Source organism: Rhinolophus ferrumequinum, chromosome 12, assembly GCF_004115265.2.
Source record: "Rhinolophus ferrumequinum isolate MPI-CBG mRhiFer1 chromosome 12, mRhiFer1_v1.p, whole genome shotgun sequence".
NCBI lineage: Eukaryota > Metazoa > Chordata > Mammalia > Chiroptera > Rhinolophidae > Rhinolophus > Rhinolophus ferrumequinum.
In genome coordinates this window covers 42,421,498-42,448,883 of record NC_046295.1, presented here as the reverse complement: position 1 = coordinate 42,448,883, position 27,386 = coordinate 42,421,498, and the positions used below count along the sequence as shown (strand labels likewise).

General features: G+C 37.5%; 1 protein-coding gene across 1 annotated transcript in view; it reads left to right on the top strand.

The window, feature by feature from the left end:
- LOC117031869 (guanine nucleotide-binding protein G(q) subunit alpha) overlaps positions 1-26,409 on the top strand; it is a 278,997-nt gene extending 252,588 nt beyond the window's left edge. The window contains exons 6-7 of the mRNA XM_033122716.1: positions 15,992-16,145; positions 22,183-26,409. Coding sequence (XP_032978607.1) covers positions 15,992-16,145; positions 22,183-22,373 — 345 coding nt within the window. The 3' untranslated portion in view covers positions 22,374-26,409. The remainder of the gene's footprint in view (positions 1-15,991; positions 16,146-22,182) is intronic.
- The last annotated feature ends 977 nt before the right edge of the window (positions 26,410-27,386 follow it).

Below are 27,386 nucleotides of genomic sequence, written 5' to 3'. Positions count from 1 at the left end.
GCTACTCAAAGCCCAGAGCTGCGTCTGCCGCCTACTGCTAATCCCTGTGTGTGCCTCCGCAGTTGTAATTGCCCTGCCCTAGGCAGGCCAGAAAGGATGGGGCTGGGGATGGAGGGGTCTTCTCTCTCCCAGCCCAGCCATGTCACACTCTTCCCGCAGGCCAGAAAAGGTGGTGGCTGGGGGTGGAGGAGTCTCTTTTCTCCCAGCCCAGCAAAAATCGCACTCTTCCCAGCCTCTTCCCTGGGTCAGAGCTGCACGCCAGTCTTCCCAGAGCCTGAGCACTAAGGCTCCTCTGTAATCTGACACTACTCCTCAGTTCCGGGAGGGGTCAGTTTAAGTCTCTGGAAGGGCCGGGGTAGGATTGGAAGAGTAGGGGGATGGGCCCAGCTATGGAGTTTGTGTCCTTTGTCTGACCTAGGGCCCAACTGGAGGTCTTAGCTGAGGTTATTGCCTCAAATGCTGGATATGCTGCCCCCTGGGCGGGAGAGATCAGCTGTGGGACGCAGGGAAAGAGCCCACCTCCTGGCTTTTGTGTTCTCTGTTCTGTCCTGGGATCCCCTGCGTCTCTGCAGCTGCGGATGCTGCGTTTCCACCACCGCAGATGCGGGCCGCGTTTCCACAGCGGCAGATGCGGACGCATTGCCACCGCTGCAGATGCGGCCTGGTCTCCACTTCGCTCCCTTCCCTCTTCCCCTGCTCGCCCAATTTTCGTACATCTTTTTTTTGAAGATTGAAAATTAATTTGTGTTTTTTAAAACAAGTAATGGTTTACAAAGCTGAATAACTATGAATAACTAAAAGATGTCATTTTTAAAATGGCACTTCCTCCATTGCCATCCCTCCACAGTTCTGATAAGAGACACTGCCCTCAACTCTTCTCTTTTGGTTTCTGTTATTTCCTTAATATTTCTAAACATATTTATACTACTGTTTTTTTATTTATCAAGGGCATTGTCCTTCTGTTATGGTAAAGATCATGATGTTTGAATACCCTCACCCGTTTCTTCTCCCACCCTTTTAACATAGTTACATAACAATTTTCTATAAGTCAATGTTTATACTATATGACAGTGTAAATGTTGTTCATGGATGAGCTAAGTAGTACATTGTGATTTAAGTCATTTTTTTGGTCACCTTTTTTCTCTGGAGTTAGTAATTGCCTTACTTGTTTTTTCTTTTTACTGTTTTTTTCTTTTTGTGTATGTATATCGCTAGCTGATTCTTTTCTAATTCGTCAACAGATCTGTGAAATATTTCAAAACACAGTCAGCATATCAGATAATGTATCAATTCCTTTTCCTTTTCTTTTTGTTTTTAATCGGAGGTCTTCCTTCTACTGTGTTTCACTGCAAATAAGACTTAGCCGGACCATCAGCTCTAATTAGAGTGTCTTTTGGAGCAAGAATTTATATAAAAGCCGGTATTATATTATAATATTATATTCTATCATATCATATCATATCATATCCAGTCTTATATTAAAATAAGACCAGGTCTTATATTAATTTTTGCTCCAAAAGACGCATTAGAACTGATGGTCCAGCTAGGTCTTATTTTCAGGGAAACACGGTAGAATCCTTTATCTTCTTTTCTAATCAGGACTGGTTGTTCTCTTACATCTTACATGTTTGTCACCCTGGAACCTTGTTTCATTGTCATCCTGAGGTTAACGTTTTTCCTGTGCTGAATTCCCTGTTTCTGAATCCAATATTTTATTCTTTCTTTATTTACTCCCTTATTTACTGGGGCATATCCTCCTGGAGCTTTCTGAGTAAGGGTCCAGAGAAATAGTTTTAAATTTTTATTTTTGTCTAAAAATGTCCATGTTCTGCCCACAAACTTGATTGATATGTTGGCTAGGTATAGAATTCTCATATATAAATAATTCTGAGAATATTATTCCATTGTGTTCCAATGTTCCCTTCAAAAATCCATGGCTCTTCTGCTTCTTATTCTTCATATCTGACCCTATTTTCTATGGAAAGTTTTAAAAACTTTTGTGTATCCTAGATATTCTCAAATTTAAGGGAGGATCAGTTTTGGTATAGATTTTTTTTTTCTTTCCCCTAGCCCTTCTGGGGCCCTTTAACCTAGAGTTAATTGTAAGAAATTTTAATTTTTTATTCTTTTGAAATTTTGCTCTCCATTTTCCCTTGCTATAACTTCTTTTGGCTGGAGGACTACCTTGACTGATTTTTTTTTTTTCATTTTTCTCAATTTTTCTCTCTAGTTTTTCGATTCTGTTTGCTTCCTGAAAATTTTCCTAGAGTTACCTTCCATACCATCTTTTTTGTTTGTATTTTGGCTTTTATAGACTATTCTTGTTTTAAAACTACAAAGCTCTTGTTATTCTCCAAATAATCCCCTTTTGGAATCAGTATCCTGTTTTTTTTCAAGGATATATTTTTGAGGATTTTTATTTTCTTTCCAACGTATTTTAATTTTCTGCATTGATCTCTGTCTCTTTTTCTTTTCCTGCTTGTTTGCTTAGGTTTCTGTTTTTCATACTGGAAAACTTTCTTCACAGTTTTGAAATTTCTAGGTTTTTGCACTAGTGAGTCACTAATCAGCTTTCTTTTCCCTGCCTCCTCTCCAGGCAGTTCTCTGGGTTAGGAGTCTGGGTTTTGGAGAATATAAAGATGGCATAACCCAGCTGTTCCTCTCATCAGTCCTGCTTCTTGTACAGCCATGGAACTAGACTTCTACTGTACTCTTCTTCAGCCTCTCCAAGGACTAATGTAAAACCTCCAATCCTCCGTGTTCTGAGTGGAAGTTTATCACTTACCACTGGAGATATGGAATGTGTGTGTCCGGATCCTACGTTTACAAATATCAGGCTAACTGAAATATGGAAAGGTGTTTAGTGGCTTTCAGCATCCTTTCTGGGTCAGAGCTGATATCACATATTTGGCAGATAGTCTTCCACATCTGTGGTTGGAGTTTCCTAGTTTCTTCACTAGGTTTGGTTTGATTTTGGGGAGGTCTCGGAACAGAATGGAATAAATATGTCTTTTCCTGGAAGTTTCTGAAAATTTCTTTCAAATTCAAGTTGTTTTGGGTATTTAAAAAAATTTTTTGAGTTATTTCTAGTTTTTACCTTCATTTATGTAACAATTTTTGAGTACCTACTAAGCATAGAACCTGATGGTAATTCTTTTCAAATCCTTATATTACCTAAATATTTTTGATTATGTGATTTTCTTCATCGTTCGTCCCCTCAATCCCCCTTTTGTCTTTTTAAAAGTTTAGATCATAGGAAACCTTCCTTTGCAGCCACGATGATTTTGGAAGTTTCTTTTCACCTTCATCAGAATGCATTGGCTTAAGCAGTCCAAGTCATATCTTTTGAGACTGTCTGAATCTTTTAGGGTCAGAGTCACTTTTAGAAACACATGCTATGGAATTACACAGTAGAGTCACATCATCAGAAGTGAATTTATGAAAATGTAGTTTTAGATGTTCAGTCCTCAAAAAGAGAAAAGGATGAAGAGAGAGAAAGAGGGCTGCCTTTCACCCAGAAAAAGGATGCAGTGAAACACTGTGAGATGGAGAAATGGACTGGGTTTTTCCTGCAGTTTCTCTCAGGTCCTGCCTGCCTCACCTCGTGTGAGCAGCTCACAGTGTGGATGTGAGCCTGGTGGGGTACTCCAGTGACACTAATTCGTTGTTTAACAAGGCCCCTAACTGCAAACCCAAACCCAAACCAACCTTCACCTGGTGCTACTAAGGAAACCATGATCTTGTCTACCACTAGAAGAATAGCAGTCTGTGTCGGACATATGGCACGACAAGATGGTTTTGTGGGCACCAGTGGGTACCTTCAAAATACACTTTTAAGGGTAATTTAGACTATGTCGTTTTCATCTTGCATCCTGATCCTAGTTGTTATTAGGTTACATTCTAAAGTCAGCGGAAATATGTATGTATAGGACCTGTGCTCCCTTTCTGCTATCATAGCCTTCAAGAGCACATGGTCACTGTCACCCCAAATTCCTTCCCCTTACAGTTTCTGAGCTTCCACTGCAAAGTTCAGAGTTACATCAGGAACAACAGTTCCTAATCCTTTACTCGGCCTTAAAGATCAAAATATTGGTGGGAGGTGGAAAGGACTGATTGGGGAATTTCAAATGCTCTTCTTAGAGTTGAATGAAACTTACAGATTGTAAACTTAACAAAACTTTAGAAACTCACTACATATTTAACAAGTATGGCACCGCTACCAATCAATCAGCAAAGACCATCAGCCAAAGTGGACCTCCACCATAAACTGAATGTTAGCCAGCTGACAAACACATCCATCCTCAATGGTTGGAACTCTTTCAGTCTCACTCTGCCTGTAGCAATTTTGAGATCTGTCGTATCCATTTCCCTCATCTGTTCCATTTCAACATTAGAGTTAGTTCTGATCCCTTCTCCTTTTATCTTTATTCAAATATTCTAGTCTCCAGCACATTTGTATTTGTGAGTTCATAAATTTTCCAACACATTTATATTGTCTGAAAAGTTACTTCACCTCAAAGGTTTTAAATTGGATTTACTCTTTCGAGGCTGTGTGCCAACCATGAGCCCTGTCCTGCTGAATCTCTGTAGTAACACCTGATAACGTCTAATGATTGTGTGTCAGTGACCACAGGCAGATTTTTCCATGTGAATTACTGGCGTTTGCGCATGTGTTGATCTTTCCAGGTCTTCCCTCAGGTCTTTCCAAGTTGTCTGCTTTCTCCATGATACCTGAATTACACACACACACACACACACACACACACACACACACCGTTGCTTCATTATAGAAGAAGCTAATTTGGTGTGGTTTTAATATTTCTGTTACTTGTCTTTAAAGGTGTTTATTTGTGTTACACTTATCTCTGAGTTTATTTGTGTTGCTCTTATCTCTTCCTTCTGGAAAAGATCTTTTCTTCCTGCCTAACACCCACATTACAATTTTCTGTACAGAGTGGAACATTGATATTTTACAAATATTTTTTCTGACAGCTCAATTTAGTAATAAGGTTATATTGCAAATGTTTTATAAAAACATTTTATTAAAAATATTTAAACATCATTCTGCAAATTTTTATCAGAATAAAGAACAAAGAGAAGGAGAAAATTCTTCTGTAGGGCAAAGTACTAAAACTTTCCATCTTAACACTTCACAACCAGTTCTTAGTTCTCCATTAGTGGGGTTAATAATATTTTGTTGAAAAAAATTTAGTATCTTTGTAAATTTAGAATACCCTTGCAGCTTATATAGTAATTACTGTCATGTGTACATTATACAGAATGCTGGGGGGGTTAAAAAGGGGCATGGGAGTCCATTGTTTCTCGAAGCTTGTTTGTCCAAAGCATAATTGAGTAATTTATAGTTTTCCAGGGAGAGATCTTTTGAGTCGGTCCACATGCATTTGGGTGAATTTCTTGTACCCACCAATAAGTCATTCAAGATGGGAATACTGATTTTTTTTTTTGATGATGATCAGAGAATACTTTCATTTTTGAAATTTTTTGACATTCAATATTATTTTATATTAATTTCAGGCATACAGCATAGTGGTTAGACATTTATATAATTTAAGAAGCGATCCTCCAATAAATCTACTAACCATCTGGCACTATACATAGTTTTTATAATACTATTGACTATATTCCCCATACTGTACTTTATATCCCTGTGACTCTCCTATCAATTTGTACTTCCTAATCCCTTCACCTTTCTCACCCAGCCCCCCAACCCCCATCCCATCCAGTAACCATTAGTTTATTCTCTGTATCTATGGGTCTGTTTCTGGGTTTCTTTGCTTATTTTGTTCTTTAGATTCCACATATAAGTGAGTTCATATGATATTTGTCTTTCTCAATCTGACTTATTTCACTTAGGATAATGCCTTGTAGGTCAATCTATGTTATTGCGAATGGTAAGATTTCCTTCTCTTTTATGGCAGAGTAATATTCCTTTGTATATGTGTACCACTTCTTTATCCAGTCATCTGATAGACACTTAGGTTGCTTATCTTGGCTACTGTAAATAGCACTGCAGTGAACATAGAGGTGCATATATCTTTTCGAATTAGTGTTTTGGATGTCTTTGGATAAATACCTCCCTCCTGAGTTTTCATGGTCACACACAGATGTGGGACATGCCTGTTCTGCGTCTCTGCCCCTCCTACTAGTCTCGAGGTGGCTTCTTCTTTATGTTCTTAGTCGTAGGGCTTCAGTTGAGCTAGAGTTCAGGCGATTCTCAATGTTGGTTATTCTGTAGTTTAGTTGTAATTTTGATATGTTCGGTCGTAAGAGGAGGTAAGCACAGCATTTACCTATTCCACCATCTTGACCAGAAACCCAATTTTTTTTTTTATACAGACAGTCAATGTTGCTTTTAAAAAGGTGCTAGTACTTTGTTCTAGTGTCCGTTGTCAAATAAAGCCACTGATAATAGAACAAGCGTCAAATAAATTACTGAAGACTGCAGATAATGTATACAGCAAAATTTTAGCTGAAAGTTTACCAAAAAAACCCATAATCATATCTTTTAGTAGATATATAAACTGAAGCTGAGTGGTTTGAGTTTTTCATATTTATTTTCCCTGCCCCTTTTTCACATTGTTAATCATCTAGAGGAATCAAGAGTAAAAGCAGAGACAGAGTGAATTCACACATAGATTAGTATCTTATTAACTAAAGATGTTTATAGAATTGTTTTTTAAAAGCTACTGAAAGTAACATGAAAAATATATCTTCATCTTTAAGTAAGGACTATTTCACAATAATTTTATTGGTTTAAAACTCCAGATGTATGATATTAAGCCATCTGGAAAGGCATTTTTATATGTGTCTAACATCTGGGTAAATAAACTTACTGCCCGACACTAAAAATTAAGCAAATGAATTAAAAACATTGATTTCTCTTTCTTATGTTTTATCCTCCATGCTGTGGAAAGAAAATGGATGCTTTTTCCTTTAAAAAATAAATAAGTAAAAGGAAAAATAAATATAGAAACTCAATATCTAACTGAGAATTATGAAAAAAAAAGATAGAGAGAAAATTAAGGCTCAAAGATATTACAACAAATTTAGAGGGGGAACCTTATTTTTGCTTTTATTTTCACATATATGTGCTTCATCTTACATTATAAATTCTCTGAACATAAATTATAAGTAAATATACTCAAACTCTTAAATATATAAAGATATATATTACACATGTGTGTAAAGATACATATGCACATGTGTGTGGGTTAACTTGCTTTTTATCAGTTTCCTTACCTAGGAAATAGGAATCACAATAACGACTACTTAGAGTTGGTGTGAGAATTACTAAATGCTGCTCCATACCAAGGGTCAGCACACTATGTCCCCCAGGCCAAATCCAGCCCCACTACCTGTTATTGTACAGCTCAGAAGCTAAGATCGGTTTCCACATTTTTAAGTGGTTGAACTAAGAATAATATTTAATGACACATGAAAATTATGAAATTCAAATTTTGGTGTCCAAAACAAAGCTTTATTGAAACCCAGCCACACTCATTAACTTATGTGTTGTCCATAAATGCTTTCCTGCTACGTCAGCAGAGTTGAGTAATTACAACAGAGGTAGTATAGCCTGCAAAGCCTTAAGTATTTACTGTCTGGTCCTTTACAGAAAAGCTTGCTAGCTCCTTTTACATACTAAAGTGCTTCAAACAACCTGGTGTATATTCGCATTAAACAAATGTTAGTCATATTCAATTTTATGTAAAATAAATATAACATTCATATAGCTAAACATACAGGTCAGAGTCTAAAAAAGTTCCATTGCTTATTGTTCTTGAAAATAAGACTTTAGAAAACCCTATTATATGACAAATCACTATGCTTAAAAGTGTAATATAGCCTTGGGAGTATAATGCACCAAGCTCATTTTACAAGCAATTTATTTTCAGAATATTTTGTATATTCCTTACAAACAAACTTTCAAGCCAACAGGTTACACCTCTTTTCTGCCTGATTTTCTTGTAATTTGATCAATGTATCTGCTGACTGCCATCCTTCAGTTCCAAACTTACTCCGATTCCCTTTCTTAATTCTCCTTTTTTACCTATTGTCTGATCCTTCACAGTGGAAATTCTAGCCATATGCCCACAGTCTTTGAAAGGCAGAAGAAAAGGAAAGATTTAGGAACCAAGAGTTAATGATAACTTCTGTGTGTATGTGATCATGTATGGGTCAGGTCAAGTGGTACCCCATTGAATAGGGCCCCAAAATGCAACTTATACAAGTCCTTTGAAATTACCTCTTTGGACACAGACAAACCAAATTCTTATCCTGACACTGATACTACCCTATTGTGTTTGCCAAAGAATTAGGCAAATACATGTTTCTGGGCCAAATTGATACATCCATAAAAAAATTTTTGATGCAGTAAGGAAATGCATCACTGTATTGCCTTAGTTTATTTCATTTCACCCTATTTTCCCCAGATTTACACTTTCCTGGCAGAATTTGCTCAGATTCAGTGTGATGTACTGATGAGTATGTGATTGGTTTTTATAGATAGATAAATCTTCCTTGGACCTTTTCAGGCTATTCAGGGTTTCCAAACTCGGTTGTATCATCCAAGCCTGTTTTCTTTTTAATCCTTTACCTTTATCCCTACAGCCTATTTCTATATCTCTTTATCCAAAGTCTTCAGTAATTTGGCTAAGTCACTATTCATCAACTGTGCAATCAGAAAGTGGACAACCAAAACAAAAGAAACTGACATTCAAACACTCTTTCTTGCTAACATTTGTAGTACAATTTGCAGAATGCTTTTTCAGGTTGAGCTATGGCTTACGTTTTCCAAGCTAGCTAGTACAAGAAACCAAGTTGGCTTTAAGGAAAATACCCATTGGGAAACAGAAATTTGATTTTCTTAATAAAGTAGAACTGTTTTCTAAGTTAAAAATATCGAAGTGATTTCATCTGATTTCAAACACCCTCCAGAAAACTTCTTTGAAATACCAAAATTCAAAATGACAAAGAGTAAAAAAAACTGAAATAATGGTTAATAATTTCAGAATCGAGTTCATACAAATCTGTGACTAACCATTAAGAACAATGACGTGAGCAGACAATTTTCATTGGCAATGAGCTGAGCTGATAATTCACAAAAGACAAAATGCTACAGGTTAGCAAGTCCTGTGTTCATCCTCACTGATATTCAAAAAAATTCAAACCAAGACAGTGAGCTATCATTTTTCTTCACCCTATATGTCATTTCATGCCACATGTAATTTGATATGAAAAAGATTTTGAAAGGATAGAACTCTCTTCTTGAGAGGGAATAGTGCAAAGAGCAAATTCACACGTTACTACAGGATGCATACGTTAGTTCGCCTCCTCTAGACAGCTATTTGGTAGTCAGTTATCAAGAACCTTAAGTTTTGCAGTGTGCTTTGATATATTGATATAAAGAAAATTATAACTAGGAAAATCTTTATACACAAAGTTATAAATCATAGAGCTATTTATACTAGTGTAAAAAAGCTATCTTATAATCGGGATTTAGTTAAGTTCACTATAACTTTAAGAAACAATTCAATATATTTATGAATTTTGAAACAGAAAAGTCTTAGGATGTAATTTTGAGGGCAAAATACAGGATATAAAATTTTATATACAAGATAATCACAATCCTTTAAAACTGCACGAGTACAGTAGCCACAGTCCCCGTGTGACTATTTATGTCTTAATTAGTTAAAATTAAATAAAATTTAAAAATAATTTCCTCAGTTGCATTAACCACCACTTCAGTGCTCAGTAGCCACATGTAGCTAATGGCTTCAAAATTGGAAAGCATAAATACAAAAATGATTTTCTATAATCTAAAAGTTCTTTTAGAAAATAAAAGTTAACAAAAACACAAGTTTCACGTGGGCAATTCAACCATGGGAATTATTCCCTTCCTTCAGCTCTTTTGTTTTTTAAATTTTTTTTATCATTACCATATATAAACTTTATAATGCAAAAGATCATTGAATTTTAATGTTTTTTTCCCTTCTTCTGCCTGCCCCTCACTCCCACCCCCACCCCACTCCAGTTCAAGCCGTTGTTTCTCTGTCTAGTTGTGTAGGACGCAGCTCACGCCAACTTCTGGCAGCTCAGGCCAACTTCCAGCTGCTCACGGCAGCCCAGCTCCAGGGAGAGCCATTGTTCACAATCTTAGCTGTAGAGGGTGCAGCTCACTGAACCATGTGGGAATGGAACCACCAACCTCGGTGTTAGGAACATGGCGCCCCAACCACCTGAGCCACCGGACCAGCCCAAACTTTAATTTTAATAATAAAAAAAATCTAGAAAATGAATACAAGTATAGTTTGGGGAAGGCCAACCAAAATTTGCTCTCTATAGTTGAGTTCTTTTTTGCTGCTGTTAACATTCAGGTCAGATCAGAATTACAGAAACTCAGGTCGTTAGAGAATGGTGGTCCATGGAATTGGTACTCAGTCTTGGAGGAGTTTGCATATAATTGTGATTCAAAATTACCATACCCCTGTTTCTTCTGTTTACTGTTCTTCACAATTCCAAACAAGTGGGTTATAGATGAGTGTCTTGGCCCTAATTTTTGTCCTGGTGCCAACATTAAATGTTTACTGTGCCTTACCAGTGATGCTCAAGGAAAAGAAGAATCACTGGTATCTATGAAAATAATCTGTTATTTTTTTCTTTGTTGTCCATTTTAAGTTAATTTTTGTTTGGTTCTGGCTAAATCTAGAAAAAGGATACTAAGTCGACCTTAGTAGATGAGCTTTTTCTACAAGCAAATTACCTCCATGCTTATTCAGCCAAGTTGTGCCTTTGGATTCTTGACACAGGGTCTAACTACAGTCCGTTGTGGTCCCTAGTTAGAATCTACCCAATCGAGTATCAGCCACATTCTATAGATCTGTCCAGTTGTTTCCTTGGCTCTCTTGGTGGCTGGCTCAGTTCATGGACACCTGGTTGGTTGTTGCTAAAATATTATTTTGTGTGATTGGGGACATAAGCCAAGAAGTTTGTGACAGGTTGGAATGCTGAATAAGTTATTGTAAACTCTGGAGGTAAATCTGTATCTTCATTATGTAAAAATTTATAAATCTTTTCCAATTAGCTCCAGTAGAAACAAAGAGATTATAGCCATCAACTTAGATAAGTTTGAAACATGGAAGGAACTGGTCTTCATGAGAGTCAGGCTGGAAAAAATGTCCGATGAACCAGCTAAGGGAAATTGTCTGGTATGTAGACCCTTAGTAGAAGAATTACAGTGAAAGTGATGGCACATAGGGTTTAAGTTTGCAGTGTGATAGAACAATTTTTAAAAGGCAAAACAATTTTTAAAGGCAAATTTTAAAAGGCAAAACAATTTTGAGTAGAGTCAGGGAAACAATTGCATTTGGCCCTGAGATATCACATCAGAGAACAAGAAGGTGATGAACTCTCTTAAGCCACTAGTGAAACTGACCCAAAATGGTGGCACAGAATAGTAGGTGTAGATGGAGTACGGGAAAGATGGGGAGAAAGGCCAGTGAATTGAAAAGTCAATGGTGTGATTACTCAAGGCATAAACATCTGAATCCTACTTGGTAGATGAGGAGCGTTATGAACAGAAAGAAGGAATTTATGTATAAGGCTAAACGTTAGCTCACTGGCATGTACGCATAAAATTAGTAGGATATGGAGCATAGGGTAATTTTCAGTAGAAAGATCAGTGTGCTGTAAAATAGTCTTTGAAAGGAGGTTGCTACTTAGTCACTTGATCAAACTCAACTACTAGAAAATATTTAAGGAAGTAGGCCTGTCTTCTTTCACTTCTGGGACTGTGGGCTTCCACGTCAGAGAGGGTTACCCATTTGTCATGTTTTCTTGCTCATATCCAGGCTCTCCACTCTCCTTAGCCTGAGGATGTGTGTCTGCCTCTCCTGGACCCTTGCCTCCAGTCTTTCTGTCTTCCTCTTTTCCTCCTCCACCCTCTTCTACAACACATGCTGGTTTGCACCAGTTCACTTTACAAGGACCTGCTCTGTGATCTCATCTCATTGCCTAGAAACCTTAGATATGGAGGTAATAGGCAAATATATTCAGTTTCTTTGCTTCTCTAAACATCCTGTACAGGTAGAATACATTGATTCATAGGCATAAATTATAATAATTAGAACCTTCGAGAGCTGTCGTTAGGCCTAGAGAGTATGCCAAATTTGATTTCAAATAATCACTTGCAAAGATTTGCAAAGACTAAGAAAATCACGGAGGAAATAATATCTGTCCAGCTGTTTGGTATTCTTATCATTTCTATTCCTGTTTTCTGATTTAGATAGCAGAAGTGGAATGGCTAGGGAGTGTCTTTAATTATTTGTCTCTCCAACAGCTCCATTTACATATTGTATCTGCTTTTCTCTTGGTTTGCTCTGGGGTTGAGAGTATTGAACATTTTTAGAGATATTATAGATACTCGAAGAAACATTCTAAGTGAACAAAATTGGCAGAAATCTGTATGATTTTCCAGTTTCTCATAAATCAGATGTATCTGGCCTTGAAATCATGAATAGATTAACTTTCTACAATTCCAAGGAATAGAAAGATTTTACTGACTCAATAGTTTGGCTGAAGATTTGAGTGCATTGCCTAACCAAGAGATTCTGATGTAGCAATTTTTCCATCTTTGATAATGGCTCCCGTCATAGTTAAGTACTTTGCATGCATTGCCTCATTCTTTCCTCCCAAACCCTAGGAGATACAAGGAAACTGAGGTTCAGTCACTTGCCCAAGGTTACATGGCGTATTTAAGGCAGAGCCTTTGTTTCAAACCCAAGTCTCCAGCTCAGCCCTGACCCTTCCCTCCCCCCTCTTATTCCAACAACAGGAGCTTGGCACAGAATGTTTTGAATTCTGGTAATGTTGACATCAGACAGGACACATAACAATGTGATCCTGCTGGAGATATAAAGTCAAATACACCAAGCTTTTTCCTAAATAATTGAGGGAGGAAACCTGTATGCAGACCAGGCTTGCAAATTGTTTTTCATAAGGCTTCGGACTCATTGTATCTATTTACCCAGTGAACATATGTAAATGAAATAAATACCTGAGAGAGTATGTATGTTCCTAAATCACTAACATCCATGTTAAGGATGTGAATATTTTTTTTTCAAGTAGTCAGTGTTTGATAAGCTACAAATGATAATTTTGATTCAAATTTTACATTATCATGGGTTATTCATAACAATTAGTCTTGGTCTTTTAAAATAATGATGACCTTTAAGGTAATTTATAAGGTGCACTTCAATGAGTTATGTCTGAGGGGAAATAGTGAAACAGAATTTTCATAGATCTCTTCAAAGGAGTGTGGGTTTAAATTCTCTTTTGCTTTTGTTCTCCTTTCCTCCTTATAATCTCTCCATCTATCAAGAGTCAACTCAAAACTATATTTGCTTTTAAGCCTTCCGCAGTCAAATCTGTCCTCTGTGACCTCCACTCGCCTGTTTACCACTCTTACCGGCCCATCCCATGGACCTGTAATTACACATTGACACTCCTATTTTCTACTGTCCTGCAGGATACAGGCCGCACCTCCAACATACTGTCATTCCCAGCTTCCTACAAACCCTCAGTGTGTACTGAATGATGGGCAAACAAGGAATAGGATAATGTATGCTGGGGGTGTAAGGAAGGAGCAAGCCCAATGGGGGCTCAGGAAAGGATATCTTGGGGAAGTCAGTTTGATCTGGAGGATTCGGAGTGGGGACAGCATTTCAGGCCACAGGTCAGGAAAGTACAATCATGCTTGTGTGACAGTGATGACTTTGAGTCCATTTATGTGGAGAAGAGAGCATTTGTGGAGGGCCTCACTGTGGAGGGGTGCAGATTAGAGATGGGCGTTGGGTCAGGTTGTGCTCAACTGTGAAAGCCAGACTAAGGAACTTGAGGCTTTACCTGATGGGTAGTGTTAGTCATGTGTTAGCAGGGGATTGCATAAAACAACGTTTCCTTCAAATTAGAAATCTTGAGAATCAATTTGAGATGTTAAAGATTAGAGGTATAACACCCCCTCACTGATTGCTTGAATTGGGATTTTTCTAATGACAGTAAAAGGACACTCAGTGGTCACACCATTCCATTCATGGTTACAAAGTGGGGAGCAGAATAAGGGTGAATACTTCCCACTTTAGTGCTCTACCTTTTCTGTGGTTCTAGTCCATGGGAGGAGGGTTACCTGATCATCATTGTCTTAGTCTGTTTGGGCAGTGATAACAAAATACCATAGACTGGGTAGGTTATAGACAACAAACATTTATTTCTCACAGTTCTGGAGGCTGAGATCTCTTGGTACATGCTACAAAGTGATATGCACTTGGTTGCCACTTGTTCTGGGCTTGGAGGTGTTTAGGAGAGGGTATGCTGCAAACCAAGACCAGCTGCCCGCCTGGGACCCCTTCAGTGGACACCACGATATGAGCTGAAACCAGCCACTACCTGTGCAGGACTTGTGGCCATTTATCTGGAACTATGTTGTAGGCCAAGACTGGTCACCACTTAGGCCAGGCTTGGGGCCACCTGATGGGAGTTACAATGCAAGTTGAGAACGGTCAATTCTTGTGTTTGGGGCTGCTTAGCAAAATCCACAAGGTACGCCAAGGCCGGCTGCTGCTTTTTTGGGGTTTATGGACCTTTGAGACATTTTGGGAAAGTCCGCAATGCAAGCCAAGGCAGGTCACTTGTGTGGAGGAGCCACTGGAAGAGTCTTGGGCCAGGCAGGTGTTTGGTGGGTCAGAATGAACGGTTTTAATAAGGTTAATGGAGAGCATAGACATGGCGCCTGCCAGCGCTTCTGCCCCTGAGAAAAGTTGCCCTGACAACTGTCCTTCCAGCCCTTGCCCTGAAGATAGTCCATTTAGTTAATTTCTCCCCATTTTTCGCTGGCACTTTTTGAGCTGCTGCCCCTTTACTGGAGCTTAGAGTGAGTGAGTTTGTGAGCAAGTAAATCTTGTGCAGGCTCTTTAAGAGTGTCTCCATCTCCTGCAGTCCTTTGTCTTTCTCAGACACAGTTCCTACCAGTTTCAAGATGTTATGGGGAGCCTGGTGTGGGACTGTGATCCTTTCTCCTCAGAGGGGAACCTCCCCAGCCGAGCTATCCCTCCAAATTCTTAATCATCACACCATGGGTATGGGTCCTGCCCATTCTGCATCTCAGCCCCTCATACCAGTCTCACTGTGGCTTCTTCTTTATATCCTAGTTATAGGAATTCTTTTCAGTTAGTCTTCAGTACTCAATATATACCGATAACAAAAGATGAATACTAGTCACATTTGATTTCTGCAATTATAAGAGGTGTTCAGTGTGGCTACCATCAACATCCAAACACTTCTGATTACGGCAAACTACTGCTTGAGCAACGTTGACCAAAGTGTCCACTTGTATATATTTTTTTCGCACCCCCGTATGTGTATAGATGGATGGATGGATGGATGGATGGATGGATGGATGGATGGATAGATTTATATAATAAGTAATAATAATTCTGGAAATATAGGTGCACTTTGGACAAAGAATTAACTTAGTTTTCATCATTTAAATAAGAGTTAATTCTGATGTCCCAAATTAAACACTGCTTAGGATATGCAAAAGGAAGCCTGGTATTTACTTCTAAATTCAGATCTTAGGTATTTGATCATGAACGAATAATTTCTCATGAAAATTTATCAGTGTGCCAGATTTAACACGATTCTGTGGGCTTTGTTTTCTCTTAAGATTGAAGGAGTTATCTCAGCAGATTTATTATTATTCTCTTCTGCTTGTCAACCCGAGAGTTTGCATAATGAAAACAGCCCATATGTGTCCTGAATCGTTTGCACGTAAATCTTGATAAAAGCTACTACAGCTCAAACCAAGGTTACAAAAATCGAATGCATACAGAAGATGGGTTGGACTTTGGAAATAAACACAATTGACAGATTGAGTAATAAGTAATTCACGCCTTGTTTTTCTGATAATTTTTTTCAGAACCGGATGGAGGAAAGCAAAGCACTCTTTAGAACAATTATCACATATCCCTGGTTCCAGAACTCCTCGGTTATTCTGTTCTTAAACAAGAAAGATCTTCTAGAGGAGAAAATTATGTATTCCCACCTAGTTGACTACTTCCCAGAATATGATGGTAAGTCAGCACTCTTTAGCCAGCCCGGTATCAGATGTTTTGCCTCCCAAGACCAATGCAAGAGCTAACATGTTGCAGTGCACCTTGCTGCCTTAGCCCTCAGAAGCGTGCATGGTGTGACGGAGGGAGTGAGAATTTTTGTTTGCTCTATGTTTTAATGATATGAAACATTTTATTCCCTAAAAATGCTGAAAGTTATAGCAAAAGAAAACAACTTCTTACATGTTTTGAAATAAGTATATTAAGAGGAAAAGTCCAGTAATTGTGAGTAATTGTGTACCAACCATGACAATTCCCTCCTTACCTCCCTTTCGTTTGGTGACAGTCTACCTCTGTCTCTCTCTGGAAAGAACCCAGTTTTGTGGTCAAGAGCGCATGCTCTGAAACCAGTCTATCCAGGTTCAAATCCCAGTTCTGGTACTTCCTTTTTATAGAATCCTGATCAAGTCATTTCATTTCTCTGGGCCTTAGGACCAACCTTATGGGATTATTTTGTAGACTGTAATAGATATTGTATGTGTGACATTTTAGCATGATGACTGATACATAGCGAATATTCAGGAAGTATTTACTTCCGGGAGGCTTCATGGGCCAATGAAATCCCATCATCCTGAGGGACAGTGCCCCTTCTTTAAGCTCTTTCTGTAGCACTTAGAATAAATAGCACCCACTTCAGTATTCATATGGATGGCTTTGCCTTATTTACTTCCTTTTTGTAAACAAATCTTACCTCCCTAACTAGACTGTGAAATGTTGAACAACTGAACATGACACCCAACCCATTCTGAGAAATGCTTGTCTATTAATTGATAACAAAATGCATCCGGCCACTCTAAAACCAGTGAAAGAGTCACAGCCACTGCTCCATAAGAGCTTATGTGGCTGGGTACACACACATATCTTCCCCTGCCTCCATTACATACTTGAGTCTAGATTACCCCCAAATTATGGCCTGATGCCTGTTTTTATGAAGTTTTATTCAAACAACCACACGCATTCATTTAGGCACTGTGGCTGCTTTCATACTGCCTCAGCAGAATTGGTAGTTGTGACAGAGATCAAATGTCTAAAATATTTACTGTCTGGCCTTTTACAGAGAAAGTGTGCCAAACTCTGGTCCAAGCAGAATAGTAGTTAGAGGACAAGCTTTGACTGTCAGAGTTCTAACTCTGCCACTTACTGGCAATGATGCCTTGGACAAGTTTAGTCAACTACTCACTTTCTTCCTAAGTAAAAAGGAATTGAATGGAATCATGTAGTTAACTTACTTAGCACGGTGCCTGCCTCAGAAGAGCAGAAACACAAAAGACCTATTACAGAGGGCCCATGACTGCAAGAGAACAGACTACTTTTAAAATTACTGTATCAACATGATATCTAAGATGGATATCAGTTTAACAATGTTTCCGTACTTCTAAAAGCTCCCTCAGAAAGGCAATTACTTCAAAAAACTTAGATTCAATTTGGCTTCACTGCTTTCTGTGAATATATAAACACATCAGGGATGAAGTTTTACTCCTCCCTTTATCCCACATGCATTTGGTCCAGTGCTGACTCACAGAAGAGAAGGTTACCTATTTAACTGAAGGTTACCTATTTAGCTGAAGGTCCCTTTCAAAATACATATAAGATTCTGAAGGTTGGTGAATACAAAGTGGAAATGTTTGTGCACTTTATCAGGTATTAGAGATAGTTCCATTTTTGTTAGCTGTGAGTTCCCATCCTCTCTCCAAGTACATTTTCCTTTGTGCTTTGCTATTCCGTTAAAAACAAATCCTTTCCTAGCCTAAACAGTGTTTTGACTTTTACCCCTTTTAATTTGTCACTAGCCTGCCACCAAATCATAAATGCCTGAGACTGTATTCCTCAGTGTACCTGATGAAACTGGAAGTAACTTCGTGTGTAGTTAACTTGCTCACCCAAAGCAACAGGCTAGTTCTTTAAACACAACGTCTACCTGAATAAGATGGGCACAAAGCCTTTAGCTTACACTGAAACACAGGTGTTTGGCTCACACCCATGGAAAGAGAGATTCATAGTTTTTTGCAGAATTTGGTGGGCATCAGTAGATGGAAAATGATCCCCACCCCTTCACAGAGCACCCTTCTGTAGACCAGCCTGTTTTCATGATGTGCTTGTATACCAGATGACAGAGGACAGATACAGCACAGCCTGCCCCACAGAGACTCATGCTATTCGGTGCAGCACACGTAACCACACCAAACATTGGCTGTATTTTTCTGCAATATTTTTTTTTCAATGGGTGTTTGGGGTACTGTTGTTTTTTTTTCTCTCTCCCTCTCTATGCAACATTTTCCTGATCTTTTTACTTATTTCCTTTGTCCAATGATTTCCCAGATTTCCCATTACTATAAGCATTTTCCTTCCAACATGTGCCCATTTGAATGTTTTAAAATCTGAAAATGTTGTTTACTGTTAATCTCTCCCAGTACACACATAATGCACATAGGGAACTTGGCCATGATAAAAAAGACACTGATTGTTATGCATAAAGCATATGCAGCTGTCATTTCATGAGACTCAAAGCCCTTATAAGATGAGCTAAGACTGAAAAAACTCTAGGCCCACTCTGCAGTGATGTTTTTATACTAAACATGTTTATAATATTAAAAATTTCACACTTCCACATTTCTGCACTTACAAGGTCTTAATCATAATGAATGCCATTTCTGTACTTTAGGAAGGGAAATTACCATTTCCACATGGGCTTGAATTGCAAAATTGTTCACAGAGACTGTAAAATTCCCTTCCTGCTGTGATGGCTATAATGATTTCTTTGTAGTTTGTTTATTCAAATAACATAATTTATATTTAAAAACATAACGCACTCCAAGTGCTCTTTAGTAAACTTGAGGCTAGTCCTGATATTCATTAGAATTAAGAAAAGAGAGAGAGAGAGAGAGAGAGAGAGAGAGAGAGAGAGAGAGAGAGAGAGAGAGAGAGAGAGAAAGAAAAGGTAGACCATTTTTCCCATGTAGGGCAAGTACAAAATCATATGGAGGAAGTTTATTCACAAGCTAGAAAGGTAGCGTTCTTTTATGAAAATGAGAAGCTGCCCCAGCTCTAATAATCTATTAGTTTTACTTTTAAGTATTTTTATTATTGCTGTGGAATTAGTAACTTAACCATAATACATTGAAAAAGATAGGACATTAAATTATTTTATATGTATCATAGCATTTTAGCATTTTAAATGATGACACTTTTTCATTCAATATGATGCCAGCCTTTTTCTTTTCTTTTCTTTTTTTTTTAGGATAAACTGTTTGTTTGTTTTTGTTTTTGTTTCAGGTGTACAAAACAATGTAATAGACATTTACACCCCTCACAAAGTGATAACCCTCCTCCCCCAATTTACTACCCCTCTAACATCATATATGATAGCTGTTCCAATTCCATTGACTATTTCAGGCCAGCCTTCTTAATCGTCGATCAAAATTTCAATTCTAAGTACTTTGTATAAGTGGAATCATACCATATTTGTTCTTTTTTGTCTGGCTTATTTTACTTGGCTTTGTGGTTTCAAGGTTCATGCATGTTGTAAAATCCACCAGAACTTCACTTTTATGGCTGAGTAATACTCCATTGTATGTGTATACTACTTGTTTAGCTAATGCTCTGTTGTTGGACCCTTGGGTTGTTGCTACCTTTTGGCGATTGTGAATAATGCCAAAAAAGTGAATATTGACATACAAATATCTGTTAGAGTCCCTTCTTGCAATTCCTTTGAATATCAGGGTGCCAAAAAATATATATACATGTGACTTGTATTCATCTTTTGTTATCGGTATATATTATTACAATTTTAATACAGTTTTTTCCTTTCTTAAAATGTGTATACATTTTTTTGGCACCCTCTGTATATACCTAGGAATGGAATTGTTGGGTCTTGTGGTAATTCTATGCTTAGCTTTTTGAGGAACCACCAACCTGTTTTCCACAGTGGCTACACCATTTTTCATTCCCACCAACAATGCACAAGGGTTCAAATTTCTCCACATCCTTGCCAACACTGGTTATTTTCCACTTTTTTTATTATAGCCAGTCTAGTAGACAATTGTGGTTTTGATTTGCATTTCCTTAATGATTAATGATGTTGAGCATCTTTACATGTACTTATTGGCTATTTGTATATCTTCTTTGGAGAAATACATATTTTTTATATATTCTTGATATTAACCCCTTATCAGATATGTGATTTGCAAGTGTTTTCTCCCAGTCTATAGGTTGTCTTTTCACTTGCTTGATAATGTCCTTTGATGAACAAAGTTTTTAATTTTGATGGAGTTCAATTGATGTATTTATTCTTTTGCCTGTGATTTTGGTGTCATATCTAAAAATCCATTGCACAATTATTAAATACGTTTTACTATATCCTGCTAAATACATCACAGTCTTTGTTCTAAGCAGATAGGACATCAGAGACCCCATATAAGTTGTACAAAAATGTAAACCAATATTTTTTTTATCATCACACATAGTGAATTGAATACTACATAAACATGATGTGCTCAAAAACACAGGATGTCTGCAAGAGATGACTATAGAGGAACCTGACCTTAAGGAACAGGTGTTCTATTTCAACAGAGATTTCAGTCTAGAGAACGTAAAGTGATCCATAATGGAGGTACATGTGGGGGTGGATTGATAAGGGAGCCTGAGGCAGCTATGTCTGTCTGTATGCACACATTATATAGCTGAGACCAATACAATTAACTCAGTCCAATAGAAGTCACTCTCACTCCCCTACTGAAGAGCCTGCAGTGGCTCCCTATTACCCAAGGAATCAAAGCTAAACTTAGCCTGGCCTAAAAGCCATCAGCCTGTTTTCATCTAACCACATTTTGTGGATGGATGGACAGATGGGCAAGATAAAGTGACAAAGAGGAGCAAGTATACATGATAGTGTTGGGGAAGATGATTATAACAGATCAGATCTGCAGTGCAGAACTCATACAACTTAACACAAAAAAACAATCCGATTAAGACATGGGCAGAGGGCCTAAATAGACGTTTCTGCCAATAAAGAAGCTGAACATCACTAATCATCAGGAAAATGCAAATTAAAACCACAATGATGATCACCTTGCCCCTGTCAGAATGGCCATCATCAACAAACGTGTTGTCGAGGATATGGAGAAAAGGGAACCTTCAGCACTGTTGGTGGGACTGCAAATTAGTGCAACCACTATGGAAAACAGTATGGAGGTTCCTCAGAAAATGAAAAATAGAACTACCATATAACCCAGAAATTCTACTTATGGGTATTTATCTGGAGAAATCCAAAACACTAATTTGAAAAGACTTATGTACTCCTATGTTCATTGCAACTGTATTTACAATAGCCAAGATAATGGAAGCAATCCAAGTGTCCTTCAGTAGATGATTGGATAACGGAGCTGTGGTACAATACAATACAATGGAATATTGCTTGGCCATAAAAAAAAAAAAATGAAATCTTACGTTTGCAACAACATGGGTGGATCTGGGAGGTATTATGCTAAGTGAAATAAGTCAGACAGAGAAAGACAAATACCATATGATCTCATTTATATGTGGAATCTAAAGAACAAAATACATGAACAAACAAAATAGAAACAAACTCATATGTACAGATAATAGACTGAAGGTTGCCAGATGGGAGGTGGGTTGGGGTTGGGGAAAAGGTGAAGGGATTAAGAAGTACAGATTGGTAGTTACAAAATAGTTGTGGGGATTTAAAATGCAGAATAGAGAATCAAGTCAATAATGTAGTAACTGTATATGGTGTCAGATGGGTACTAAACTCATAGGGTGATCACTTCCTAAGTTATATAAATGTCTAATCACTATGCTGTACAACTGAAACTAATATAATATTGTATGTAAACTGAAATTGAAAAAAAATGTAGGTACCTTATAAAAAAATGTGCAGTGCAGACATCATCTTCATGGGCAATGACTCAATAAACACTTGTTGAGTGAATGCATTGGTGGATGAGCTAACAAACTGTCCTTCTCCTCCCTTGGCCAACAGGACCCCAGAGAGATGCCCAGGCAGCTCGAGAATTCATCTTGAAGATGTTCGTGGACCTGAACCCAGACAGTGACAAAATTATCTACTCCCACTTCACATGCGCCACAGACACCGAGAACATCCGCTTTGTCTTTGCTGCCGTCAAGGACACCATCCTCCAGTTGAACCTGAAGGAGTATAATCTGGTCTAATTGTGCCTCCTCGACACCGCCCTTCCCTTCCTTGGTGGGCTATTGAAGCTAGACGAGAGGGACTGTATTTCTGTGGAAAACAATTTGCATAATACTAATTTATTGCCGTCCTGGACTCTGTGTGAGTGTGTCCACAGAGTTTGTAGTACATATTATGATTTTATTTAAACTATTCAGAGGAAAAACAGGATGCTGAAGTACAGTCCCAGCACATTTCCTCTCTCTCTTTTTTTTTTAGGCAAAACCTTGTGACTCAATGTATTTTAAATTCTTGGTCATGCACTCACAAAGTTAAGAGTTGTCTCCCTGTCTCTGTCTCTCTGTCTCTCTCTCTCTCTGTCTCTCTCTCTCTTTTTGTCTCTCTCTCTCTTCTATTGAGCAAAACAAAGCTGATTCCCCTTTTCCTAACCCATACTTCCCTCCTGATTTTTCCCAGGTTACAATGGCCTTTTTTGTAGTTCCATTCTTGGTCAGATTTTTTTCATGAATGAAAAAGTCAGGACAATGCCATTTGATTTAAGCCATCAACATCAGCTTAATTTAACAGTTTGTGGTTTTTGCTGAAGGATTATAAGTATTAATACTATGGTTTTAAATGTATTGCTCTGAATACACGTATAGAGTTTTTTTTATATATAAATATATTGTCTTGCCTCCCTTTGGGCTAGGACAATGGATGCCCATCCAACGGTTGTCATTTCTTTTGGATTTCTACCTTCAGCCATAGCATGGTTGCTCAGAGAATGTGCAAGAAGTCAGTAAGGCAAGGGCAAAGACACACAGAAAGAGTCCTTTCTTTTGAAATGCCATGTGCCATTGTCCTTCCTCCCTTCCTTGCTGCTTTTTCTTTTTTTTTTTTTTTTAACCCTCTCTTCTTTAAATTGCAGATGCCAAAAAATAAGCCAACAGACACTACATTACCCCAATGGCTGCTACCCAGAGCCTTTTCCGAATGGCTCTTAATTTTTTTTCCCCTGTTAAGACTTTTCCTTCCTTGTTTTTCTTATTGTTTGGGCCACAATTTTTAGATGACTTTTATTATGGGTATGTGTTGCCAAAGCTGGCTTTTTGTAAAACAGAATAAGAGCTTAAAAGATAAAAGCCAGTATCTTAAAATGTCAGAGAATGAGACTGTGAAGCCTAAAATGATTGGCTGTGAATGAACCTGCACCACCAATTGCCAAATGATTGGCAACTGTAAATTTGATTCTCATGGTCCATTCTTTTCTTTGCCCTTAAATCACATTGTTTAGTGTCCATGTCCCATGTTGAGTGTCCAAATCAGCAATGTGGAAAAGTGTCCTCTGTGATGCAACATGCAATCTGCTTGTGTCTCTTCATTTGAAGCCAACTGTACTCTCTGTATGTTCTTTAAGGTCCAGTAGGTCTGCCAAGAACATGATTGATAGTATTAAGCTGACACCTTTAATTTGCAAATCTGAAGTTCCTGCTAGTTTACCACTTTTGGATCTTTTTAAACTGGTGACTAATTAAGTTGAACTTAAGAAAGATTTATGAACTTAACTCAAAAGTAACCTCTCTGTTGTGTAGAACATGTATTTATGTAACTGAACCTACTAAGAGAGATGTTTGGAATTCTATATGTGCAATTTTCAACAAATGCAAAAAGTACAGCACATGTATTGATGAGCTTCTGTCAAGCAGCTTGAGTTGAAATATGATTTAAGAAAATTAATCATAATTGTTTTAAACTGCTGGGAAGTTAGAATCAGGCCATGACACTGGTCTCATTTTAACTACTATACTATTTGGCATGAGGCTAAACTTCCACATGGATCAATCTCTTGGAACAACAAAAGGGAAGGAGGAAATTATTAGATGAGTACCAGAGTTACTAAATAGTAATGGAACGTTCTCATTCTTTACTCTCCCAGCCTCAGACAACACAGGTTACTTTTTTTTCCTTGCTCAGAAAGCACCTGTAATTAAGAAACAGACTGCCTGTAGGTATAGCGCAATTACAATCGCTCTAATCATTGTACATACATCTCTCTCTTGATATTGCAGCATCCATACTGGCTTTGTAATCCTTAATTTTTTGGCAGATTGAATGTGCTGTATTGATATGTATCTATGTAATTGTATTGTATGTCTTATAGCTAATTCACATTTTGGATAATGTTATTTTATTTACTTTTTTAAGAGAGGAGAATGTAAATTTGTCAGTTTATTTCTGACTAGGGATATTTTTTTTTTTTCCATTTAGAAAAGAAGAAAAAAAAAAACCTTACTATCGTACAGAGCGGTACTAGCATCGTGCTGTATAAAATCATTTGCACATTCCTGAGTAGAGGTATACTGATTATAAGACCCAAAGGTAATTTCATAGCAAAATACATAAATCAGTTGGAGCTTTTATACAAACATGGAAACCAACTTTGTAGAACTTTTGCCATTTGACCTAGGATTGGAATATGAGCTTTTATACAATTCATATTCTTATTTGGCAAATGCACAGTTTAGTATTACCTCTCTGATGGCCTTTATTAGAAAGGCAGTTTTAGAAGCTATTGTGATCCACTAAGGAAATGTTTTAACAGCTAGAGACCACTGCTTGCCTGAAAGGGCAATCTTAAATTTGGTGCAGCAAAAAAAATTTAAAAAAAAAAAAAGAAAAGAAAAAAAAAAAGTAAACATTCGAAGGCCTACAGTGTGTATAGAGAAAACCTCATCACAAGATCATAAGTGTTACAGTTGTAGGGAATCAAGATATTCTATTTAATAGAGCTATAGTAGATTGTAGTCAATTAAACCTGATCTCAAAGCTCGAAGAAGCCGAGCAAAACAGGGAAAGATTGTTATATTTGTCTTTATGAAATTGGGATGGAATTGCTATGCAGAATTGAGGTTTGTGGCTTCACTGTTCCTCGTAGGGTGCATGACAAGATCCCTTCTCTTGAGAATGGAAAAAATTGATCACCCTAGCTTCAGTGATACGTAGAAACCTAATTGTATCCACACTAGTCAATCGAAGCTAAAGGATTTTCTTTTTTGTTTCTTTGTTTCGGGTTTTATCGAAGGGGCTTGGGGGCGGGAAGGGATTCTTTTCAGTTTTGTATAAAAACAAAGTTTACTCATGCTTTATATTATATTGTGATTGCAAGCGTTATAAGCGTGTGCCACTGGACTCCTATTGATGCTCTAAGTAATGGAAGTCTGTGGCGAGTTTTATGGTGACTTGGGCATGTTTTATTCAAAAACAAACACACAGAGACCTTTTTTCAGCATACCAAGGCAAGCAGCCAGTTCATGACTTACTTAATACATTGCAGTGTACCAGTTTACAGATGATTTTTCCCTTTTTTGCGTGATACGGCAGTTCCAACCCACAGAGAATCCCTTATTTGTAAATTGGAGGTTTGTACTATGCCTTACAGAGCTTAAATTAAGAAGTTTGTGCCTCATATCTGAAACAAAGGGAAATAACAGACCCGTTCAAAAGTAAAAAATCCACTAAAGTGTTGTGTTTTTTTTAACATTTCCATATTAAGAGCTCTGTTGAATGTCAGGAATAGACTGGGGTGGGGTGGGGGTAGTCAGGAACCTGTGTCTGTTGTTTCCTAGCAGCTGACATCTACAAAAGGTATTTGAAGGACACCTGAAACTTGTATTTTTTTGTAGATTAACTGGCAGGTCTAATATTTAAGAAAAAGGTAATTCAGCTAAAGGACAATTTACTTTTTGTACTTCAGACTATCTTGATTGTCAAGGTGTATGAACTGTAATCTTTAAACTTATACTGCCACATGATTGTAAATTTTAGTTGTCTTAAGTTAGGAATCAGTGAAATGCTATTTATGCTGGATTTGGGTCAAAATGACTATTATTTGCAAAAAAAAATGGGAAGAAAGGGCTGCATAATGAGATACTGCAAGACTCATATTGGTTGGAAATAACCTTCAAATTACTCTCCATTTCCCTTTGTGTTCAGTTTCTCAAAAAAGAATGAATAAAATGAAATATAGCAGAATGTTAACCCATATAAAAATAAAGTGTACCCAAATATTGTAATGTATATTGCTGCTCTTCTTAAAATTAAATAAGGGTTTAAAACCACTTAATTGGTAATCGACAACATCTCAATTGATACAAATAAGGTGCGCTTGGTATCCATTAATATTTTCTTCCGAAGATGTATCTTTGGTTAGAAACACACACAAAAATTAAGACAAGTAATATTGTATGTTTGTCTATCTCTACATATTTCCAGCATATGTAGCGTTAATGGGTCTGCCCTGGTAACTATGTCTTCAGGATTTCATTTTGGTTCCATCAAATTAGGAAAAGAAATGGCTTAGTTGTATATGATTAGCTAGAGATTTTTGGAGCTAGACACCTGCTGTTTAGTAGATACTTAGTACAGAGTCTAAACTTGTCATTTGTTTTTCTCACAGAATAACAAACCATTTCCTGCCTTCTTCCCAGTTACCAATGCCCTTTCAATAACCCTCTCGCCTCTGGAATCATCTGTTCAAAGTATGCATACACACCTAGCGCATAGTAGGTGCTCAAATAATAATTTCTTTCTTACCTCCTTATCTATCATGTAGTTCCATTTCCCCACATGGTTCCAGCCCTTTAGGAAATGACATTTACATGTTATTAAAACACCTAGTGGGTAAAATTTGGTCGTACTGGGATAAAAGAATTCTGATTTTCATAAGCTGTGGAAGACAGAAACAAATAACAGGGAGAAAGATTTTCTTCAGTAGAATATTTTAAGTTTAGGGAGAAAAAATATGTTAACTTTGTTGAGGTTACTTTAGCTGAAACATGTTTTTGATGGATTTTTTTTCCTCAAAAAACTCTAAATGCAACTTCTTGCTGGATTCCTCACCTGTTATCACGTTGGAAACTTACTAGACCTATGTATTTAGGGAGTTTTGTCAGAAAACATTTTTAACTTGCAGTATTTAAAAGAATCATTTACTGTTCTTTAAAATGTCATTCAAATGCATGTATTGTCTATTGTTTGGGGATGGGAACTAGTTT